Raw genomic sequence first — 21,259 nt, forward strand, 5'->3', positions numbered from 1 at the left:
GTAGTCTCAGGGTGGCCTTGAACTCATAGTGATCTTCATACCTCTCCCTCCAGAGTGCTGGGATTAAAGTGTGCACCACCATGCCCGGAGCTAATTATTTATTTTTTATTTATGTGCATGACCTCCAGAAGCATGCACTACTTTGTGCATCTGGCTTTATGTGGGTACTGGGAATCAAACCTTGGTCATTAGGCTTTTGCAGGCATGCACCTTAGCCACTGAACCATCTCTCCAGACCCTTTTTTGCTCTCTTTTGAGATAAAGTCTCATACTGTAGCCCCCAGGCTGGCTTCACATGCGTGGCAATTGTCCTGCAATATTCATTTATCCAAAGATCCATATAGGAGGGGTTACCATACAGCTTCTGCCCAGATAGATGTGATGAGTAGGTCTGCCATCCCTCTAATAGCTACTGGGTTTTTCATACACAGATGTCGTCACATGGCTGTATTATAGTAGGGATCCAGATGTCCGCAGTAGATGTGTCAGATCTGTGTTCTCACAGATGCTTAACTGACAAGTGAACCTCAGACATCACCCTCTGTCCTGGAGATGTTTCCCTCAGAGCTGTCCTTCAGTGTGTAACGGAAGGTTTTCTCTTTGATTTAAAAATATTTTATTTATTGGAGAAAGAGAGAGGGGGCAGATAACCACACCAGGGCCTCCAGCCACTGCAAACAAACTCCAGACATGTGTGCCATCTGGCTTATGTGGGTATTGGGGAACTGATCCTGGGTCCTTTGGCTTCACAAGCAAACACACCCAAACTTCTAAGCCATCTCTCCAGCCCTGTTTAATCTTTTTTCTTTTTTGTGTTTCAAAGTAGGGTTTCACTTTAGCCCAGGCTGACCTGGAATTCACTATAGAGTCTCAGGGTGGCCTTGAACTCACAGCAATCCTCCTACTCCTGCCTCCTGAATGTCAGAATTAAAGGCATGTGCCAGCATGCCCAGCCTTGTTTGGTCTTTTTTAAAAAATATTTTATTTGGAGCCGGGCATGGTGGCACACGCCTTTAATCCCAGCACTCGGGAGGCAGAGGTAGGAGGATTGCCATGAGTTCGAGGCCACGCTGAGACTCCATAGTGAATTCCAGGTCAGCCTGGGCTAGAGTGAGACCCTACCTCGAAAAAAACAAAAGAAAAAAATTTTATTTGGGACTTTCAACCCTAGAGCCATGGCTAAGTTGGTCTGTAACCTTGTGAAAAGGGTCCCGTAACTGGTGAAGGTTTCTGACTTACCCGGATCCTCAGTTGGCCACGTTTTGGCACTATGCCAGGGTTGAACTGGTTATTTTAACCCCTGCTGAGATCCTTACAGCTATCTAAAGCTCGAAAAACAATAATCTGGAGTGCTCAAACTGGTAGCTTCAAATATCTCACAGTTAAGGAAGCAATGCTGAATAGTTTGGTGTTCATTGAAATGTGGATGTGGTTTTATGTTGGCGAGATCATAGGCAAACTTGGCATCATTGGCTGTAATGTTGGAAGACCACTCTTTAACATCTGATTATATTTGATTTGGTATTTGAATGTTCTTGGACCATGTGTGACCAAACTGTATGAACAAAATATGATATATTATTTTTTTATTTTTTAGAGAGAGAGAGATAGAGAGAATGGGTGCACCAGGGTCTGTAGCCTTTGCAGAGTCCAGATAACTGTGACACTTTGTGCATCTGGCTTTACGTGGGTACTAGGTAATCAAAGCTGGGTCCTTTGGCTTTGCTGGCAAGAGCCTTAGCCGCTGAGCAATCTCTCCAGAGCCCCTTTGTTAGGCAGGGTCTCTCTCACCGAAGCTCAGGCAGACCTGGAACGAATTCTGTAGCCCAGACTCACGGTGATTTTTCCCACCTCAGCCTTCAGGATGCTGGGCTTAGAGATGCGTGCCACTCTCCCCAGCTGTATGATTTTTTTTGCTTTTTTGGAGGGAGGGTCTCGCTGTAGCCCACGTTACCTGGAATTCACCATGTAGTCTCAGACTGGCCTCAAACTCACAACCTCAGGGGCCTCCCAAGTGCTGGGATTAAAGGCGTACACTATCACGCCTAACACCAGGCTGCTCTTGTTCTTGCAGCTCTCCTGCCTCAACCTCTTGGGCTTTGTGGAGGTGGAAATGATAGACCTGCAACACTAGGCCCACCTCCAGGATTAAAAAAATATATATTTACGGAGTGAGATAGAAGAAAGAAAATGGTCGCCCCAGGGCTTCCAGTCTCTGCCAACGGACTCCAGATGGGCCACTTGATGCATCTGGCTTTAGGTGGGTACTGGGGAATATGACCCTGGCTCGTTGGGCTCTGTAGGCAGGGACCTCAACCGCTGAACCACCTCTCCAGCCCCTAGTTTCTTTCTTTGTTTTAGTCAGGTGTACTCCATCCCAGTTCGTCAAACAGGTGTGCCTCACCTGGGGAATCATTACAGCCCGAAAGACACCTGTGCGATTCTACAGGTGGAGTGACGTCCTGACACCTGCAGGCTGCAGCCGGGTCCCGCCGCAGCCGGGGCGGGGTTCCGGTTACAGGTGCGGTCGCAGCGCGGCCACGCCCCCCGCATCTGGGCTCAGGTGCACCAGCCGGAAGTGCGCTCTCCTCCCAGGTAAGTGACTAAACTTTCCGGGTCACGTGAGCGGGCGGGGCAGGTGGGTCGGGAGCTGTGCGACTGAAGGACAGGGGACCGAGGGTCGGAGCAGGTGACCCCGGGACTAGGAGCCTGCCCCGGGTCCGAAAGTCCGCGGGAGCCAGGTAAGCGAGGCCAGACGCCAGCGCCCGCCGGTCCCCAGCCCGCTCCGCCTCCGGCCCCGGATCGCAGCCCGGAGTTAATCTTTAATCTCCGACCCTCGGCGGCCAGGGCGGGGAGGAGTCGGGTGGCCTCTGCTCGTGGGCCTGCGCCTGCGTCCAGCCGCGAAGCCCACGCTCCGGCCCGTCTCCTTGTCTGGTCCCCAGGTACCGGTCGCAGGTACCCCCAACCCCGGCTCAAGATGCGCTAGAAGCAACGCGCTGGAGAAACCTTTGTCTCAGGCGCCACCAACTTGTCGCCCAGCCCATGGCGACCCCAGTCCTGGGGCTCCTCTTGGCGCTCGGCCTGCCATTGCTGACCGCCTGCTGGGACCGAAGTAGGTATTGGTCCCCTCGGGCGGGGGAGGAGCGCAGAAGCTGTGGCACTTGACCCATGGAAAAAGTCAAGAACTGGGAAATAAATATAAAAAGCCTTTGGGGGAAAGGTCTGAAGAGTCAAGACTGGGCTGGTTCAAATTTCTGACTCTTTTGCACAGTGGATTTAGTCTAGCAGACCTCCGGGGTTCTCAAGTATGCGTGCAACACTGGGGTGGACCCCAGGGCCTTTGCACATGCTACTAGGCAAGCGCTCTATGCCTGAGCTGTAACCCCAGTCCAGAGCTTTCTGATGTTGTGGAATTTGTGAACTGGGGTGGCTTGGGCTCCCCTGGAGCTACGGATGCGCCGAGGGGGAGCGGGACACATGAGACTGCATAGTTGAGAGGCTGGGAATTTTAATCAGCTCCGGAGGCCCGTCTGGGGTCTGGAGTCCAGGCTGACCAAGGCTGGCTCTTAATAGGTGTGGACACAGTCCCTTCCACTGCAGTTTCGGGAGCCTGGAGGGTGGGGGGTTGGACGTGTGAGTCAGACACTCCAGAGAAGGACTGGGCCCCGCCTAGGTCCTTGAGAGCCCTGGGCCAGAGAGGTGGTGTCCGCCAAGGAGTGGGGGAGGGCGGGGCTTTGGCCAACCATCCTTTCAAACAGTCCCCCAGTCAGCACAATAATGGTGGACCCAGGAGTTCTGCGCTGGAGTGGCCACCGGAGCCCACCTGCCAGTTTCTTCTGACTTAGGAGGGCGGAGTTTTACAAGCCCTGCTGGGCTGTGCGGTGTGCAGTGGATGTGTGGGGAAGATCCTGACTTGGGAAATGATTAGAGGGCCGTTCATTTTTTTTTCCCTCTTTGTTCCACAGATCTGGGAACAACAAATAGCACTACTTCACCCACAGACCCCAGCTCCGATGGAGGCCTGGTGAGTTGGGGGGCAGGGAAGTATAAAAAGGCAGCTAGATACTTTTCAGGGGTCCCACATGGAGCAGGTAGAAAGTACTAACGACAGCCCATCCCCATGGACTGCAGATGGGAGAGACCAGAGAACCATTGAGGGGATCATTATTGTCATTTTTTTTTTTTTTTTTTTTTTTTGGTTTTCCAGGTAGGGTCTTGCTCTAGCCCAAGCTGACCTGAAATTCCCTCTGTAGTGCCAGCCTGGCCTTGAACTCAGTGATCCTCCTACCTCTGCCTCCAGAGTTCTGGGATTAAAGGTGTGTGCCACCATGCCTGGGATCATTGCTATTTTAGATATATACATATATGCACATACACACACATATACATACATACATACATATATATGTGTGTGTGTATAGATATACTTTTATAAATAAATAAATATATATATATATTTATAGCCCAGGCTCATACTCACTGTGTAGAAGACGATGACCTGGAACTCCTAATCTTCCTGCCTCTACTTCCTGACAGCTGGGACGCAGGCATGAACCACCCTGCCTGGTTTATGAGGTACTGAGATAGACCAGGGCCTCATGTGTGGCCAGGCAAGCATCCTGCCCACTGAGCAGCCGTCCCCGCAATAGGGCAATTTAGAGTTCTGAAGGAAGCTAGTAAGAGAAGGTGGACACAAATATTTATGTTGGGCTGTAGAGCTCGCTCAGTAGTTAAGGCACTTGCTTGCAAAGCCTACAGACCTAGGTTCAATTTCCCAGTACCTACGTAAAGCCAGATGCACAAAATAATGCATGCGTCTAGAGTTCATTTGCAGTGGCTAGTGGCCCTGGCATGCCCATTGTGATGCCCCCCCCCACCCGTCTCTTTTCTCTCACTCTGCTTGCAAATAAAATGAATTAAAAAACAAAAAACAAGGGCTAGAGAGATGGCTTAGTGGTTAAGGCACTTGCCTGCAAAGCCAAAGGACTCAGGTTCAATTCCCCAGGACCCATGTAAACCAAACATGCACAAGGTGGTGCATGTGTCTGGAGTTCATTTGCAGTGGCTGGAGGCCCTGGCCTGCCAGTTCTCTCTTTCTCTCTGCCTTTTTCTCTCTCAAGTATAAGTAATAAAATGCTTAAAAAGAAACAAAATATTGTATCTTTCTGGGCATGGTAGCTGGGTGTAATCCCAGCAGTCAGAAGGCTGGGGCAGGAGGATCACCATGAGTTCCAGGTCACCCTGGGCTACAGAGTGAGTCCCAGGTCAGCCTGGGTTAGAGTGAGACCTTGCCTAAAGGGGGTGGGCGAAATGAATCTTATATCTTGCCTGGTGGATGGGGTAGCACATACCTATCATCCAGCACTCAGGATCTTGAGGCAGGAGGATTGCTGTAAGTTCCAGGCTAGTGTGGTCTACAGAGTGAGACCATAAAGAGGCTGAGTGTGGTGGCATATGTGTCATTCCAGCACTCTGGAGGTGGAGACAGGATTAGGAGTTCAAGGTCATCCTGGGCTCCATAGCACCTTTGAGGCCACATGGGCATGAGACCCTGTTTCAGCCCCTTGGCCTGTAACAATAATAGAGTGAAAGAGAAGAAGGAAGAAAGAGAGAGGGAGAAAGGCAAGAATGGGAGGAATCCCTTATGCTAATTGTGTGGAACCCAGAGTGGGCAGGCCCTTGGGAAGGAGAACCCGCGTGACAGGCTGGGGTCCTGAATACAACACAGGGAGAACCTTGAAACTGAAAGTACAAAAGGGTACACGGGCCACTGTGGGAGCTGCTGGGACCCCCAGATGTGTCTTGGGTGGAGGCCAGTAGGGCAGACTGTTGCAGGTGCCTCACGCCTGTCCCTCCCCTCGTCCCTGCAGTCACAGGCGGCGGTCACCGCCATCATCGTGGTCTTCTCCATTCTGGGTGCCCTACTCCTGGCTGTGGGGCTGGCCTTGCTCATCCGGAAACTTCGAGAGAAGCGGCAGACAGAAGGCACCTACCGACCCAGCAGCGAGGAGCAGGTGGGTGCCCGAGCCCCGCCACCCCCCAACCTCAAGCTGCCTCCGGAGGAACGGCTCATATGAATGCTAGGGGTTCAGCCACAGCGCCCTGCGCTGCCCGGGACTGTCCCAGCACACACAGCGGCTGCTACACCGAGACACTGTTGGCTCCAGAGGACCTGGGGGTCACCCAGCTGGCGGGCTCCGCAGCACACGGCCTCTGCTTGACCACGCATGCGGCTGGGGGTGCCAGGGCTGGGAACCCTCCTCCACCCTTGCCTTGTTCATCTTTGCTCGGCTGGATACTCTACCGTGGCTGCAGGCCCAACGAACCCCTATCATTTCTTTCAGTTCTCCCACGCAGCAGCGGAGGCCCGGGTCCCCCAAGATTCCAAGGAGCCGGTGCGGGGCTGCCTACCCATCTAGCTCCCTAACCCTGTCATCCACCTCCCTTCCTTGCTGTGACCTTGGGGCAAGGCAGCACCCTTTGGGGGCGATCAGACTCACCCAGTGTTTTAAGACTAGAAGGTTCTTCAAAAACTTTGCCCTTGAGGGTAAGGGAAAGTGGGAGCCTCTCACTTTTTATATATTTATGTGAAATTGATAGTGGGGTATAATAAAGCTTTTATCTGAGGTGGTGGGAACGTCATCCTAGATGGAATAAGAAAAGGCTTGGAAGATTGGGTTGGGAAGTTCCTAGAGGGGTGGGGGGGGGGACCTCCTGGGAAGCTGGAGGTCACTTCCCAAGGGATGGCGGGAAGTAGGCTCTGTTTCCGAGTTGAGAGAAGGATTCAGATCAACTCACAGGAACAAAACAAAACATCAACAATAAACAGCTTTATCGAGGGCTAGGATCTCCTCCAAGCCCTGACCTTTAAATCTCAAAGCATTTCTTAAGCTCAGTGACTCGGGACCTCCTGGGTTGGAGCACTTGGCAGTCCCTGGTTCCTGGGGAAGTGGGAGCTCCCAACTCCCTAAGGGCCTGGAGGTGAGCCTGAGGTAGCACAACCTGGGAAGGCTGGTTTGTGGGGTTCTCTAGAGAACTTGGGTCTGTGGAAGGATCAGGGGACTGAAATGTCTGGGCAGTGTCAAAGTTAGTCTTTGTGGGAGCTGGACATTGGGGCTTTTCCAGTGGGCTGAGCTGGGTGGGTGCTGTGGGGGCCCTGGAGCAAGGACTCCTGAAGGACTTAGGGTCCATTTTGGTGGGAGGGGCCTTGCAGTCCTTTCGTTTGTTTGGGGATGGAGAGATGATTTCTTGGGAGTAATGTGGGTTCTTTGAAGAGCTTGGGGCATCTGAAGATGAGGTATGCTGTAACAGCGACAGGGTTGCAGGCAGGGACCTGGGCTGGGGCTCCAGGGCTCTCTGGTCCTCATCTGGTTGCCATGGTGAGCCTTCTGGCATGTCAGGCTGGGTGAAGCATGATGGAGGAGAGGCAAGTCAGTGGCATTAGATGGGGAAAAAGCTTAGAAGGTTGGGTGGGCGTTGGTGAAGAGGAGACTCACCAGGCTGAAGCAGCTGTCCAGCCGCCCTCCGTGGCAGCAGTCCACACTCTGGCTGGGCCTCAGCCTGCCGCCGCCCTTGCCTTCTACACTCAGGCTGTCTAGGATCTCACTCAGCAAATCCAGTTCTTTTCCAGACCCCAAAAAGTTTCTGTCTAGAATTTCCTCTGCCCATGGACACTGGACGTTTTCAGGACTCAAGGGAGGGGTCCTGGATGGAAGACAGACAATCCCAGATGTGTGTGTTCTCCTGAGATGCCCTCCCCCACAAGCCTGGTTGGGTTGCTCTGGACTTTGGGGACCTTGACTGTCACTGTGGCTTTGTAACTCCACCACTGGCTTACCTTTCCCCAGGGTCTTCTGAAGGTCCCTCTTCCAGTCGAAGTCTCCTGCTGGGGCGTAGTGGTCTGCTCTGTAAAGGACAGGTGGGGGTGACAGGGGCTGGGGCTTCCTGGGGGAGCAAGAGAGTTTGAAGTAGACAACAAATTTTAGGATAAGAAAGGAAGCAAAGGCTGGGTAAGGTGGTTCACCCCTGTCATCTTAGCAGTTGGGATGCCGAGGCAGAAGGATTGTTGCAGATGGGAGGCCAGCCGGGGCTACATAGTGAGGCCCTGTTTCCAAAAATCAAAACCAGGGTGCTGGGAAGATGGCTCAGCAGTTAAAGACACTTGCTTGCAAACCCTGTCAGCTGGGCATAAAAAGTGGTGCAAGCCTCCGGTGTTGGTTCACAGAGGCTGGAGGCCCTGGTGCAACCCCCTCCAGCCATGTATAAATAAAAATTTAAAGCCGAGTGTGGTTGTGCATGCCTTTAATCCCAGGAAGACGTAGGAGAGTCACTGAGTTTGAAGCCAGCCTGAGACTATATAGTGAATTTCAAGTCAACCTGGGCCAGAGTGAGACCCTACCTCAAAAACAAAACAAACAAAAAACCAAAAAGCACAACAATAAAACCAGTGCTGGGGAGATTGCTCAGTGGGTAAAGCACCTGTGTGTGAGCAGGAGGACTTGAGACCCCAGTACCCATGTAAAAATGCTGCCTGTAAATAAATAGTAATAAATTCTAGGTGAACTGGTGTTTGCCTGTAATTCCAGCACTGGAGAGGTGGAGGCAGGGAGCTCTCTGGAGCTCACTGGCTAGGCAGTCTAGCTGGTTTGATGAACTCCAGGCCAATGATAGACCTTGTCTCAGAGAGTGTGGTGGTGTATGCCTTTAACCCCAGCAGAGGCATAGGTAGGATCACTGTGAGTTCAAGGCCAGCCTGAGATTACATAGTGAGTGCCAGGTCAGAAAAAGGCTGGAGAGATGGTTCAACAGTTAAGGCCTAACAACCTGGGTTCTATTCCCCTGTACCCACGTACCAGACACACAAAGTGGCACATGCATCTGGAGTTTTTGCAGTGGCTAGAGGCCCTGGTACACCCATTCATTCCCTCTTTCTGTTTCTCTTCAGTCTGTCTCTCTCTGCTAGCAAATATATTTTTCAAAAAAGAGCTGGAGGTGGGCATGGTGGTGCATGCCTGTAAGGTCACCCTGAGACTACATAGTGAATTCTAGGTGAGCCTGGGCCAGAGTGAGACCCTACCTTGTAAAGCCAAACAACAAACAAACTGAAAAACAAAAAACAACCCAGCACTTGGTAGGCAGAGGTAGGAGGATCTCTGTGAGTTCAAGGCCACCCTGAGACTACATAGTAAATTCCAGGTCAGTCTGGATTAGAGTGAGTCCCTAACCCCCCCCCCCAAAAAAAAGAGCTGACTGTATACCTGGGGAGCCACCCAAGCTTGTCCTCTAGCCTTCCCATACAGACAAGCACACACACATGCACACACGAAGAAAAAACAGGCTGGGTGTTGTGGTGCATGTTTTTAATCCCAGCTCTCAGGAGGCAGAGGTAGGATCGCCATGAGTTCGAGGCCAGCCTGAGACTACATAGTGAATTCCAGGTCAGCGTGGGCTAGAGTGAGACCCTACCTAGAAAGAAAGAAAGAAAGAAAGAAAGAAAGAAAGAAAGAAAGAAAGAAAGAGAGAGAGAGAAAGAACAGGCTGGGAAGAGTGGGTAAGAGCGCTTACTGTGTAAGCATGCAGACCTGAGTTCAGTCCCCCACGGTAAAAGCCAACCGTAGCCATATATACCTCTAAGCCCAGTGCTGAGCAGGGCAGAGACAGGAGGGCCACGGGATCTTGGTCAGCCAGGCTAACAAAAAGTGGTTTGAGCTCCAGGTTCAGTGAGACCGTGTCTCAAGGAAATAAGGTGGAAGACGGACCAAGGACACTCACCACCCTCTGGCCTCTGCATGAGTGCATATAAGCTGCACACATCTGCATACACTCCACACACGAAAAAAAAGGGAGGGGAGAGGAGATATTGCTATGAAGGTGGGGGATGTGGGGGGGTAGTTGGTGAGGAGAGGATTCATGGGCTGTGTATTAGGCTACAGTCTTACCTTTCCAAAATGCTGGGTGATAGGCAGACGTTGTTGCAGGCGATCTGAGCAGCTGGCAAAGCTAGGGGTTCTCAGGGAGCCCCCTCTCTGCAGGCTGGAGTCTCCATCCTACAAGAGGATGCACACATGCCTCGAGGACCCAGCCCCCACCCTCTCTGGGATTGGCAGGGAGGAGGGCATGGCCCTGGGTCAGGCTGGCCTTACCTTGTATGTCAGCAGGCTCTGAACTCCCTTGAAGCCACTCTTGGCCTAGGAGGAGCCAAATGAGAATCAGACCTGTGGGTGGTGGGCCACTGGGCATTGAAGCAGTCCTTGGTCTTCTGCACAGTAGTTCATTGCTACTGTCCCCTGTGGCAGGCGTCTTTGTGCCTCCATCATTTCCTAGACACTACCCGAGATGTCATATGGTGGCTTGGGAGATGGCGCAGCAGGTAAGGTCCCTTGCAGTGTGGCTGCGCAGGCCTGAAACCCCAGTGCTGAGGGAGGCAGACACAGGAGGACCCCTTCCTGGGGCTCCCCAGTCAGCCAGACTGACCAAACACGAGCAGCTCCAGGTTCAGTGAGAGACTCTCAGGGAAATAAGGCTGAAGAGTGGTAGAGGAGACACTCCACGTCCTCTTCCTCTGGCCTCCAGGTACATACAGGTGCATGCATGCACACATACATATGCACAGATACATGTCAATACAGACCTCTGACTAATGCCAATGGAATATTCCTGGAGGGAGTAACTCTCATGTAAAAGAGAAGCTGGCAAAACAGACTTGTAAGAATAATATTTCCTTTGGGTGCAATAGTGGCACGTCTGTCATGGTGGAAACCAACTGCCCTCTAACTGGACTGGAGGCCCGCTCCATGGGAGAGAATACATCCCTGATACTGAAAACCTACAACAGGGGTAGTCATGAGCCCTAGGGGTGTAATGTCTGCTGCTGTCTGGCTAAATGTATATACTATGCTCACCAAACTGCCCAATAAGCACTTCTCTTAATGTTCATACCTATATATTAATGCTACTCTCACTTTTGGTAGAAAATCTTCTCTTTTCAGATGGCAGAGACCTCGGGATGACTCAGAAGGCATCATGGTGCTGAGAAGAAGTGACAGAGGAGTGCTCAGCACTGAAATATCTCTATTATACCTTCCAAGGCTCAGGGTCCATTGAGGAAGTGGTGGTGGAAAGAATGTAAGAGTCAAAGGAAGGGTAGGACTCCTTACAACGTGCTCCTCCAGACACAAAATGGCCTGGATATCCATGATTTCACAGTGCCTGACATTACCTACACTAGACCATAATAGGAGGAAAAGATCATGATATCAAAATACAAGAGAGACTGATGGAGAGGAGGAGGGGATATGGTGGAGAATGGAGTTTCCAAGGGGAAAGTGAGGGAGGGAGGGCACTACCACAGGATATTGTTTACATCATGAAATCATGAAAGTTGTTAATAAAAAATAAATAAATTTAAAAAATAATAAAAAGGGGAGGGGGCTGGAGAGATGGCTTAGCAGTTTAGGTGGTTGCCTTCAAAGCCGAAAGATCCTGGTTCAATTCTCCAGATGCACAAGGGGGCACATACATCTGGAGTTCGTTTGCTGGAGGCCCTGGTGTGCCCATTCTTTCCCCTTCTCTCTGCCTCTGTCTCTCTATTAAATAAATAAATAAATAAAATATTAAAAAGGAGGAGAGTCTAGAGATGGATCAGTGGATCAAATGCTTGCCATATAAGCATGACTACTGAGATTTGGATCCCTGGAACCCACATAAGAAGCCAAATGTGGACTGGAGAAATGGCTCAGGGATTAAGAAACTTGCCTGTAAAGCCTAACAATCTGGGTTTGATTCCCCAGCACCCATGTAAAGCCAGATACACAAAGTGGTGCATGCATCTGGAGTTAGTTTGCAGTGGCTAGACAACCTGACCCGCCCATTTATTCTCATTCTCTCTTTCTTTCTCTTTCTCTCCTTGCAAATAAATAAATAAATGACCCAAACTAGCAAAATAATAATAACAACAACATATCCTCGTGTCAAAGTCAAGTGAGGAATCATCAAACGGACACAGCCCAGCTATAAAAGTTGACCCAGGAAGCTCTGGGGCTTAGGAGACAAACCAAACCACAAGGGCAAAGCTGGGATGTAGCATCTAAAAAATAATAATATTAAAGATATCAGTCAATGAATCTTGGCTGTCACTTTTATTTTTTTGCCGGTGTGGTGTGTTTTCTGTGTGCAGGTATGTTTGTGTGCACATGCGTATGGAGGCCACAGGTGGATACTGGGTGCTTTCCTCCATTGCCCTCTACCTTATTTACTCAAAGTTTCTCATTTGAACCCTATGCTTGCTGATTTCGCTAGTCTAGCTAATCAGCTTGTTTCTGCCTTCCAAGCACTAGGATTACAGGCAGCCACCATGCCTGCCTTGCATTTACATGAGTGTTGGGGATTTGAACTCAGTTTCTTATGCTTGCATGGAAAGCACTTTATCCAGTGAGCATCTGCCCAGACCCTTAGTGTGTTTTTCCCTCTCTCTCTGTTGAGATGGGGCTCAGGTGGCTTCATGACATAATGGATAGATAGCAAGTGCATTAGATTTGTATTGAGACAGAGTCTCATGTAGCTCAGGCTGGCCTCAAACTTGATATGCAGCTGAGAACAGCCTTGAGCTGCCGAGCCTCCTGCCTCCATGTCCTGAGTGCTGGGATGACAGGTGTGCATCACCACACCAGGCTGGCTGTCAATTTCAAATAGGCAAGGAATAATTCTGACAAAAATGAGTACAGTGAAGGAGAAAAGCATGGAAGAATTGTTCGTAGTTTAATTGTTAGCTCCGTTCTGATAAAAATGTGTTCAGCACTAGAGAGTTGGCTCAGTGGTTGAAGGCACTTATTAGCAAAGCCTGAAGGTCTGGGTTTGATGCCCTCATAAAGCCAGATGCACAATGTGGTGCATGTATCAAGTTCATTTGCAGTGGCAAGAGGCCCAGGCACACCTATTTCTTCTCTCTCATTCTCTCTGTCTCTCATTCTCTTTGCCAATTAAAAAAAAAGTTGGGCTGGGAAGATGGCTTAGTGGTTAAAGGCACTTGCCTGTAAAGTCTAAGAACCCAGGTTTGATACCCCAGTACCTACGCAAGCAAGGTGCACAAGGTGGCACATATGTCTGGTGTTCGTTTGCAGTGGCTGGAGGCCCTGGTGCATTCTCTCTCTCTGCCTCTTGTTTTAATCTCTCTCTCTCTCTCAAATAAATAAATAAATAAAATATTTAAAAAATGTTTCAAAAAAGTATTCAAATGCATACAATAGCTGATGGTGTCAAAATGTTCCATTCCCACAGCTACCCATGCCTTTAATCCCAGCACTCAGGAGGTAGAGGCAGGAGGATTGCTGTGAGTTTGAGGCTGGCCTGGGATTACAGAATGAGTTCTAGGTCAGCTGCTCCATTTCCCATGGAAGTTCCAGACATTCTCTCTCCTCCCCTCAGTCAACTCTACTCTCAGCCTTTATCCCACCGTCCCAGCCTCACAGATCGGTAGATGTTCCTGACTGCTGGTTGGGTTCTGGCTTTCACGGAATGCAGGAGGGCACCTCCACCTTTCTGGGGATAAAAAGACACCAAATGGGAGGACTTGGGGTCTCCGGAACTGGACCCTAAACCCTATTTCCCACCTCAGGCTATGTGTTGTTGGACCACCCGCTCTCCCTCTCTGGGACTCAATTCCTCCCATTTTTTATTGACAACGTCCATAAATTTAGACAACATACCATGATCATAATTCCCTCCCACCACTCTTTTCCCCTCTCCCAAATCTCCCCTCCACTGAATCCCTTCTTCTTTCCAACTAGTAACACTCAATTTTTGCTGCTCCAGCAATGAGCACAGCCCAGGCCCTCCCTGGAGAACAAGAAGAGATGGTGACCCGGGGACGGCTGGCGAGGGGTGGGGGCGGGGTGGTTACCTTCAGGTTGTCTGCCCAGAGCTGGTAGGAGCGAAGAACACCTGGGAGGTGGGAGAGCAGCGCGTGATATGTAAGGCAGGCGCAGGCTGGGGTGCTGGGGACCCTGTGGCCAAGATTAGGGCTCACCTGAGGAGGTCCCACAGCAGGTAATCTCTTGCTCAAATTGATCTGAGAAGCCTTCCCCTGTGTTGAGCTTCTGCAGCCGGGTCTCAATGAACTGGGGTCGGGAGAGAGACAGATACAAAAGTGAAGATGTGGTCACCTGGGCCCTCCAGAGCCCCAGGATTGGAACCTACTCTCAGAACCAGTTGTCTCGCCCAAAGCCAGGGCCTGTCCTCATGGATCACACCCCCTTACAGGGACTCTACCTTCAGTGTCCTTAGAGCCGACTCTGGTATTGAAGGTGACCCCGAAAGCCACCCTCCCGTTGCCCCCCAGGCCCCGCCCCCAGTGACCCACCATCCGTCATGGCCCATTCCCTCAAGCCCCGTCCCCAGAACCTAGAGGACCATCCCAGCCCCAGGTAAATCTGCAGCCCGCCCTCCCTCACCTGTTTGAACAGCTGCAGGTGCACTGCCCGTCTGTGGAAGGCTTGCAGAGGGCCCCCCGGCTTCTGGGCCAAGAAGGCTTCCTCACTGAAGGTTACCGGCTGTCCCTGTATGAAGGTATCACTTCAGCTCCCAGCTGCTGTCCTGCCCTCAGCCTTCCTCCTTCATCTGACCACACAACTATGTAGTGCACACCCACAGGGTGCCCGCCATGTACTGCAGTCTGTGCAGGGCCTCCTGGGCTGTGGGAGGACATGAGCTTTTTATAGAGAGGTGCCATCCCTAAGTAGGTAAGGCTAGGATGGGGTCACCTGTAGCCCCTCCTGGGAAGAACAGATTGTAGGGGCATGTAGGCAGGAGCTTGATTGGGAGGGATACCCATGCAGCTGGACGATGATGAGATCCTGACCCAGGGTGTGTGTGGAGGGGAGGGACGCACCCCAGTTGCCTTGTGAAAGGACAGGCAGTAAGAACACTAGAAACATCCAGGTGTGGTGGTGCACACCTTTGATCCCAGCACTCGGAAGGCAAAGGTAGGAGGATCGCCATGAGTTTGAGGCCACCCTGAGACTACATAGTGAATTGCAGGTCAGCTGGAGCTAGAGTGACTCCCATGTTTCTATAAGTAGTTATGATGAAAAATGGGGGGATGGGACTGGAGAGATGACTTAGTGGTTAAGGCATTTGCCTTACAAGCCTAAGGACCCATGTTGGACTCTGCAGATCCCAAGGTAAGCCAGACGCACAAAGGTGACGCAAAGGCAAGGTCACACATGTCCACTAGATGGCGCAAGCGTCTGGGGTACTATTGCAGTGGCTGAGACCCTGGCATGCCAATTCTTTCTCTGTCTCTCTGTCTCTGTCTCTCTCTCTCTAATCGATAAATAATAAAAAGAAGAAAGGAAGGAAGGAAGGAAATGGGAAGATGTGAAACGTGACTATCAGCACATTCATCTCATAATTATTTTGAACATTGCATCATAGAATAGCATGGTGATACATGCCTGTCATCTACTGGGGAGCTGGAGGCAGGAGGACAGGGAGTTCAAGGTCATCCAAGGCTACACAGTGACTTTGGGGCCTGTCTGGGCTACATGAGATTCTGTCTCAACTCCCCTCCCCCCCCCAAAAAAAAACCCCACTAGGCCTTCTTAACACTGTGATTTCTCCAGGGTCTATCTCTTCAGAAATGTCTCTTGGCATGTCTCCACCCCCACTGCTCACCGGGCTGCAGACTAGGGCATCCCGGTATCCCCCAAAGAGAAGGGCCTGGGCTTTAAGGAAGAGACGAGAAACTCCTTCCCCGGGGCTCAGCGCGACCTTCCTTAACCGAAGCCTCAGCAAGGACACCTGCGAGACCAGAGGAGGTGCTGAGTGGCCAGCGTGTCGTCTCGGGCGTGGGTGTTGGGGGGAGGGGAGGGCGGAGGCAGGAGAGTGGCGGCGGCGCCATTCACCACATCTGGGGGCAGCGCCTGCACATCGTCGAAGGGCGTCTCCAGGGTGTTCGTGTCCACATTCATCACCACGACATCCTCCAGGGCTTTGTCATACATTCTCTACAGGTGACACAGGGGACAGCTACTTACAGCCTGAAGGACCCCCTCCCACCCGAGAGGGGAGGGACTCTGTCGTGCGCTGACCTCTGCGAGACTGGCGTGGACTCCAATGAGGTAGGGCATAGGCGCGCTGCAAGAGAGGTCCGAGGGGCTGGGGCTGCAGGTGATGTCCCAGGCCCTCAAATCTCTTCCCCCAGCACCCCCGTTCCTCACCAGCAGTAATCCAGCAGGTGCGGGGGCAGTGTGGGGATGAGCACGTGCTCCCACCGCATGGGGTGCAGCAGCGCACAGGACGCGTGGACGCAGGACGTGAGCTGGGGGCGAGCGGAGACGCGAGTCACGAGTCAGGAACCCTGTTTCTGAGACAGTGACTCAGACCTCCCCAACCTTCTGCCTCGGCTGTCTCCTCCACGGGCTTCGAAAACTAAGGCCCTTTAGGAGTCAAGCAGATACCAACATTTTAGCCAAGGACAGTTGGTCCTTCTCTGCGTTTGACTCAGAACTATTCAGAGTTGCGGGGCGCAGTGGCGCACACCTTTAATCCCAGCAGAGGTAGGAGGATAGCTATGAGTTCGAGGCCTGAGACTACAGCGTGAATGCCAGCCAGGTCAGCCTGAGCTAGAGTGAGACTTTACCTCGAAAAACAAAACAAAACAACACAACACAACTTGTTTGTACAAGAAATATTCGGGCTGGAGAGATGGCTTAGCGGTTAAACGTTTGCCTGTGAAGCCTAAGGACCCCGGTTCGAGGCTCGGTTCCCCAGGTCCCACGTTAGCCAGATGCACAAGGGGGCGCACGCGTCTGGAGTTCGTTTGCAGAGGCTGGAAGCCCTGGAGCGCCTATTTTCTCAAATAAACAAACAAACAAACAAAAAGAAATATACAGAGCTGGGCTGGGGTGGAGGACGGCTCAGGGGATAAAGTCTTGCAGTGTAAGCGCTAGGACCCGAGTTCAGATCCCCAGAGCCCATGTAAAGCCGGATGGACGCTGTAGGGAAAGTCTGTAATCCCAGCATGACAGCGAGGAGAGAGGTGCGGGAGACAAGAATTGCGGGGAGGCCGCGGCGAGCCCGTTCTTATTTCAACCCCCTCCCTGTAAGGGGTGGGTCTAAAAGGCAGCTCACCCAGTCCCTAAAGACTTTAATTCTTTTTATTTTTATTTATTTATTTGAGAGCGACAGAGAGAAAGAAGGAGGCAGAAAGAGAGAGGAGAGAGAGAGAGAGAGAGAGAGAGAGAGAGAGAGAGAGAGAGAATGGGCACGCCAGGGCCTCCAGCCACTGCAAACGAACTCCAGACGCGTGCGCCCCCTTGTGCATCTGGCTAACGTGGGTCCTGGGGAATCGAGCCACGAACTGGGGTCCTTAGGCTTCACAGGCAAGTGCTTAACTGCTAAGCCATCTCTACAGCTCAAGACTTTAATCCTTTAGCCACACCCTGTGGGTGGAGTCAGGGATTCAGGTCCCACTCATGAAAACGGAGCCAGGCTAGCTCTGGTCCACAGTGGGTGGAGCCTGCGTTCTGCCCTTCCCTGGAGGAGGCCTTCCGTGCAGCCTCCAGATTCTCCCAAGGGGGTTGAATTTGGGGGAGGGGTTCGGTGGAACTAAGAATCAGCCTTATAGTCCCACTCCCTAAGGGGTGGAGATAGCCGCTGCCCCACCCCGGCCCGGCTGGTCGCTCCTCACCGTGCTGAGCTTGCTGGCCGTCAGGAGGACTCTCCTCTCCGCCAGGAGCGCTGCGAACAACCCCAAGATGTTCTCGTCTGTCACAGCCACCACCAGCTCCGTTAGATTCCTCTGAGGCACACAGGGGTTCAAGGCTGGGCGTGAGTGGCCCCCAATACCTGACCTCCCTCCTGTCTGGTTTGTGGGACCCGTTTCTGTCCGCCTAGGCTTGCACCCCTTTACTCACATTCTCAGGAATGGATGGCAGACAGTCGGAATCCGGAGCCACAAAACAGGAAAGCTGATGGGGACATTAGCAAGAGGACTCAATCAGCCTGGGGGGGGCTTCATCCTGGGCCCCACTTTCCAGGGTCCCTCGCTCTGCTCACCAGCTTGTGGTTCCTGAGGACAGGAGGCAGAACACTGTGCAGGCTGGAGATGGTCTCACCGGGGTCCTGGGAGACAGGGATAGCCGTGTGGCACGCAGCCTCCCTGGCCACCAAGTGTCTGGCACTAAAGTGGCAGGAGCTGAGGCTGGAGACATAATCCAGTGGGTAAGATCACTTGCTGTGCTGGCAGGAAGGCCTGAGCTCCATCCCCAGAACTCACAAAAAAAGCCCTGCACGGCTGTGCACCCCTGTGAGCCCAGGTTGAGGGGAGCAGGCAGAAGGCTCCCTGGTTAGCCAGACTGACTATAAAAATCAGTGAGTTCCAGCTTCTGTGAGAGACTCTGACTCAGGAAATAAGGCAGAGGAGTGATTAAGGAGGATGCTCAGTGTCCTGCTCTGGACTCTGCACATGTGCACAGGGGCAAGCGCATCCACACACACACAAATGACATGCATACGCTGCACACCACACACTCATGCACGCACACATGCACACAGAGCTGCTCACCATCTCTGGTCCCCTAGAAGGCTGGGGTCTGTGAGGGGGCTGCTGCTGCTGAAGGTTCAGGAGAAGTTCTTCTGCCTCTGAGACCTGGGGGTGGAGGGAGGTCCATGCCAGAAGGTGGATTGGGGGTTTTGAGGGGCTCGACGTAGGTTGTGGGTACCCAGGAAGAGCTGAGATTCTCAGCGAAGGGATGGGGGTGCTAGCTGAGGCAGGGGTTGGGATGGGATTGAGAAGGGAGCTGGCCTCACTTGATCCTGGGCCAGCAGGTCCCCCAGGGTGTTGAGTAACTTGTAAAAGACTTCAAACCAAGGCAGTTGGCTGGAGGGAAGGAGGGAAGGGGAGAGGAAGGGAGAGAGAATGAGAATGAATCGCCAGGTTCCAGAAGGTGGTCCCCGAATGTGGGCCTTTCACATCCTGCCCCTCCAGCTCAGATCTTCACATTGCCCACCTGAGGATACAGAGACAACTCTGGGCACCAGGTCTCAGGCGGCAGAAACCAAATCTGCGGTTACCCTCTAGGTCCGTGAGGGCAAAGGTGAAGTGTTGGACCGCGGGGCTGGGTGGCTTCCTGGAGGTGGAAATCCTGCATGGGCTTCCAGACCCCCATTCCCATTCCTTACAACCTTGTCGCTGCGGCTACACTCCCAGCTTGGTCCTTGGGTACATAGTTCAAGTCCAGGGATTTGTGGCCCCTGGGTGTCAGAGTCAACAAGCCCCAGAGGTTTTGGACTCTGGAGTCCCTGAGTCCACAGGTCCCTGTGATTCTGAGTCTCTTGAGTCCTTAAGTCCCTAGGTCCCTAGGCATATAGGTCCCTAATGATGCTACCAATATTCACCCTGGTGAGCCAGTGAGTTTACTGGGTTTCCTTACAAAGTACAGGCAAGGGGTTATTTACAGGTGCGTGGAGAGCCCAAGCAGCCATAGTATTGACAGTCTCATTGCCATAGCTGCTTAGATGGATGGAGTCCTCTCCCCTTGATCTGCCACTCCCCTAGAGGCCATGTGTGTTATTACATACAGCTGGCACGGGGAGGGGGGGGACACACCTGAGATCTCAGACCACCCTTCCCATCCTCTCCTATGTCAAAAGTCAACAGACCCAAAATCAAGGGATGTAGTGACTTTTTCTTCTCGGAGTGCAGTACCACACACCAACCCTTCCATACCTTTCCACATCGAAAGGGAAACAGAACTTGGGTACCATCTGCATGGCTTCCTGGAGGTAGAGAGAAGCACCAGTTGCCATTCAATCCATCTCCCCATCCCGGCTCTGGGTTCAAGTCACAGAGCTCTCCTCCCCAAGGACACTGGCCATCCCACGTAGATACCTGCTCCCTGAAGTCTGGGGGGAAATGTCGCAGGATGGGGGGATCTGTAGAGGGGAGCAGGCTTCTAAGTTCAGAGTTGTCAAGGCCACCTTCCATGCCCCCTCCAGCCCATTGTTCCCAACTCACCCTCCTGCAGGGAGGCAGGGCAGGCTGCTTCGAAGAACCAATCAAATATGGCAGGAGGATGCCTTCTGTGGACATGGAGGACTTTAGTGGGCCCACTTTGCGCATGTGTGTGACTAGGTATGTTGGTGTGTGCCTTACCCTGAGGGCTATTGGTGGTGTGTGGCTGAGTGAGGCTGTAGAGCAAGGACATCAAAGGAGAAGTGTGGAGAGAGAGAAGGAGGGAGAACGAGAGGGGGGAGGAAGAGAGAGAGACTCTGGTGACTGCCTGAAGCAACAAGGCTGTCCCCTCAGTCTTGCGTGTATAAGGATCTAAGTGTGTGTGTGAGGATTTACCACAAAGATGGGTAAATCACCTCGCTTTTTTTTTTCTTGCATGTCTGTGTCTGAGAATTTTCAGGGTTTTCCCATGTCTCTCTGTGAGCTTTCACAGGGGTCCCCATTTCAGATGGTCAACCTCACATTCTTTATCAGAAAGGAAAGCCTGGTACTGTGAGACTACAGCCTCTGCCTCACACCTCCACATCATCACACGGAGGATGCTGGGACCTGGGCTCAAAGACCCTGAGACCCACGGTGGAATGGGGGTGACCAAAAGCAGACACGTCCCACCCAGTTGCACACAATGCTCTGACATGGGCTCCTTCCAGTATTTTATCCTCATGTGGATACAAGTCAGAAGGCCTGGCCTTCCCCCACACCCTACATTCTCCACCCTGCAGGACTCTTGGAAACCCTACTCAGCACTACCACACGTACTGGGGTGCTGTACCCCCAGAGTCACTGCCACCATCACAGACAGCTCGAGGAAGAGAGACTCAGTGGGGTGGCCTGTGGTCAGAAGATCTGCCCCAGTGGGTGGCTGTACCTCCCAGGCCTGTCCGGCCCCAGCCCGGCTTTGCCCCCATCCCAGGCCTGGGAACCTCTTCATAGGGTGGAAGAGGGGCTGTCCTTACTTGTTTCTGGATTCCATGGTCTCTGCTGTGCTGGCCCAGCTGGGCCCTTTCCCCGGGGTGTCTTGGGGGCCTGTGCTTGCTCAGGGCTGGGCCCCTGAGCCGGCTCAGCTTCCTGTGTGGCTGACAGAGGAAGTTTCACTGGTGACGTCCCAACAGCCAGCCAGAGGCCCCTGCCCCCACCCACTGTGAGAAACCCAGGCGTTCTGGCTTCCTAGCCTTTGCAGAGGGAATGAATGGGCAAGGCATGGGTCAGGCTCGGAGGCCAAGATTCATCCGGACAGGCTGGGCCATG

The 21,259-nt window shown here is 52.5% G+C and overlaps 2 protein-coding genes and 1 pseudogene across 3 annotated transcripts; 2 read left to right on the forward strand and 1 right to left on the reverse strand.

The window, feature by feature from the left end:
- The first annotated feature begins 1,175 nt into the window (after positions 1-1,175).
- Positions 1,176-2,134, forward strand: LOC101613608 (annotated as a pseudogene).
- Positions 2,135-2,605: 471 nt separating this feature from the next.
- On the forward strand, positions 2,606-6,872 carry Crb3 (crumbs cell polarity complex component 3). 2 transcript variants are annotated; one of them, XM_045134841.1, is made up of 5 exons: positions 2,606-2,741; positions 2,943-3,112; positions 3,966-4,024; positions 5,871-6,014; positions 6,345-6,872. In XM_045134841.1, exons 2-5 carry the CDS (start codon positions 3,043-3,045, stop codon positions 6,417-6,419), a joined length of 348 nt encoding a protein of 115 aa, XP_044990776.1. In that variant the 5' UTR covers positions 2,606-2,741; positions 2,943-3,042; the 3' UTR covers positions 6,420-6,872. The 2 variants fall into 2 exon arrangements, with proteins under 2 accessions (XP_044990776.1, XP_004654797.3); XM_004654740.3 differs by lacking the exon at positions 2,606-2,741 and having other exon boundaries at positions 2,848-3,112.
- Positions 6,835-21,082, reverse strand: Dennd1c (DENN domain containing 1C). The gene is made up of 23 exons (XM_012947995.2): positions 20,968-21,082; positions 20,015-20,079; positions 19,889-19,932; positions 19,727-19,776; positions 19,008-19,127; positions 18,808-18,877; positions 18,563-18,646; positions 18,055-18,120; positions 17,913-17,966; positions 17,687-17,797; positions 16,215-16,315; positions 16,086-16,131; positions 15,900-16,001; positions 15,670-15,795; positions 14,448-14,552; positions 14,024-14,114; positions 13,898-13,938; positions 13,465-13,536; positions 10,143-10,187; positions 9,939-10,046; positions 7,838-7,905; positions 7,497-7,704; positions 6,835-7,401 (listed from the first exon to the last, which is right to left on the reverse strand). The coding sequence occupies exons 1-23, from the start codon at positions 20,982-20,984 to the stop codon at positions 6,868-6,870; spliced, it is 2,328 nt and encodes a 775-aa protein (XP_012803449.2). The 5' UTR covers positions 20,985-21,082; the 3' UTR covers positions 6,835-6,867.
- Positions 21,083-21,259: the final 177 nt, after the last annotated feature.

Source organism: Jaculus jaculus, chromosome 15 (genome assembly GCF_020740685.1).
Source record: "Jaculus jaculus isolate mJacJac1 chromosome 15, mJacJac1.mat.Y.cur, whole genome shotgun sequence".
Lineage (NCBI taxonomy): Eukaryota > Metazoa > Chordata > Mammalia > Rodentia > Dipodidae > Jaculus > Jaculus jaculus.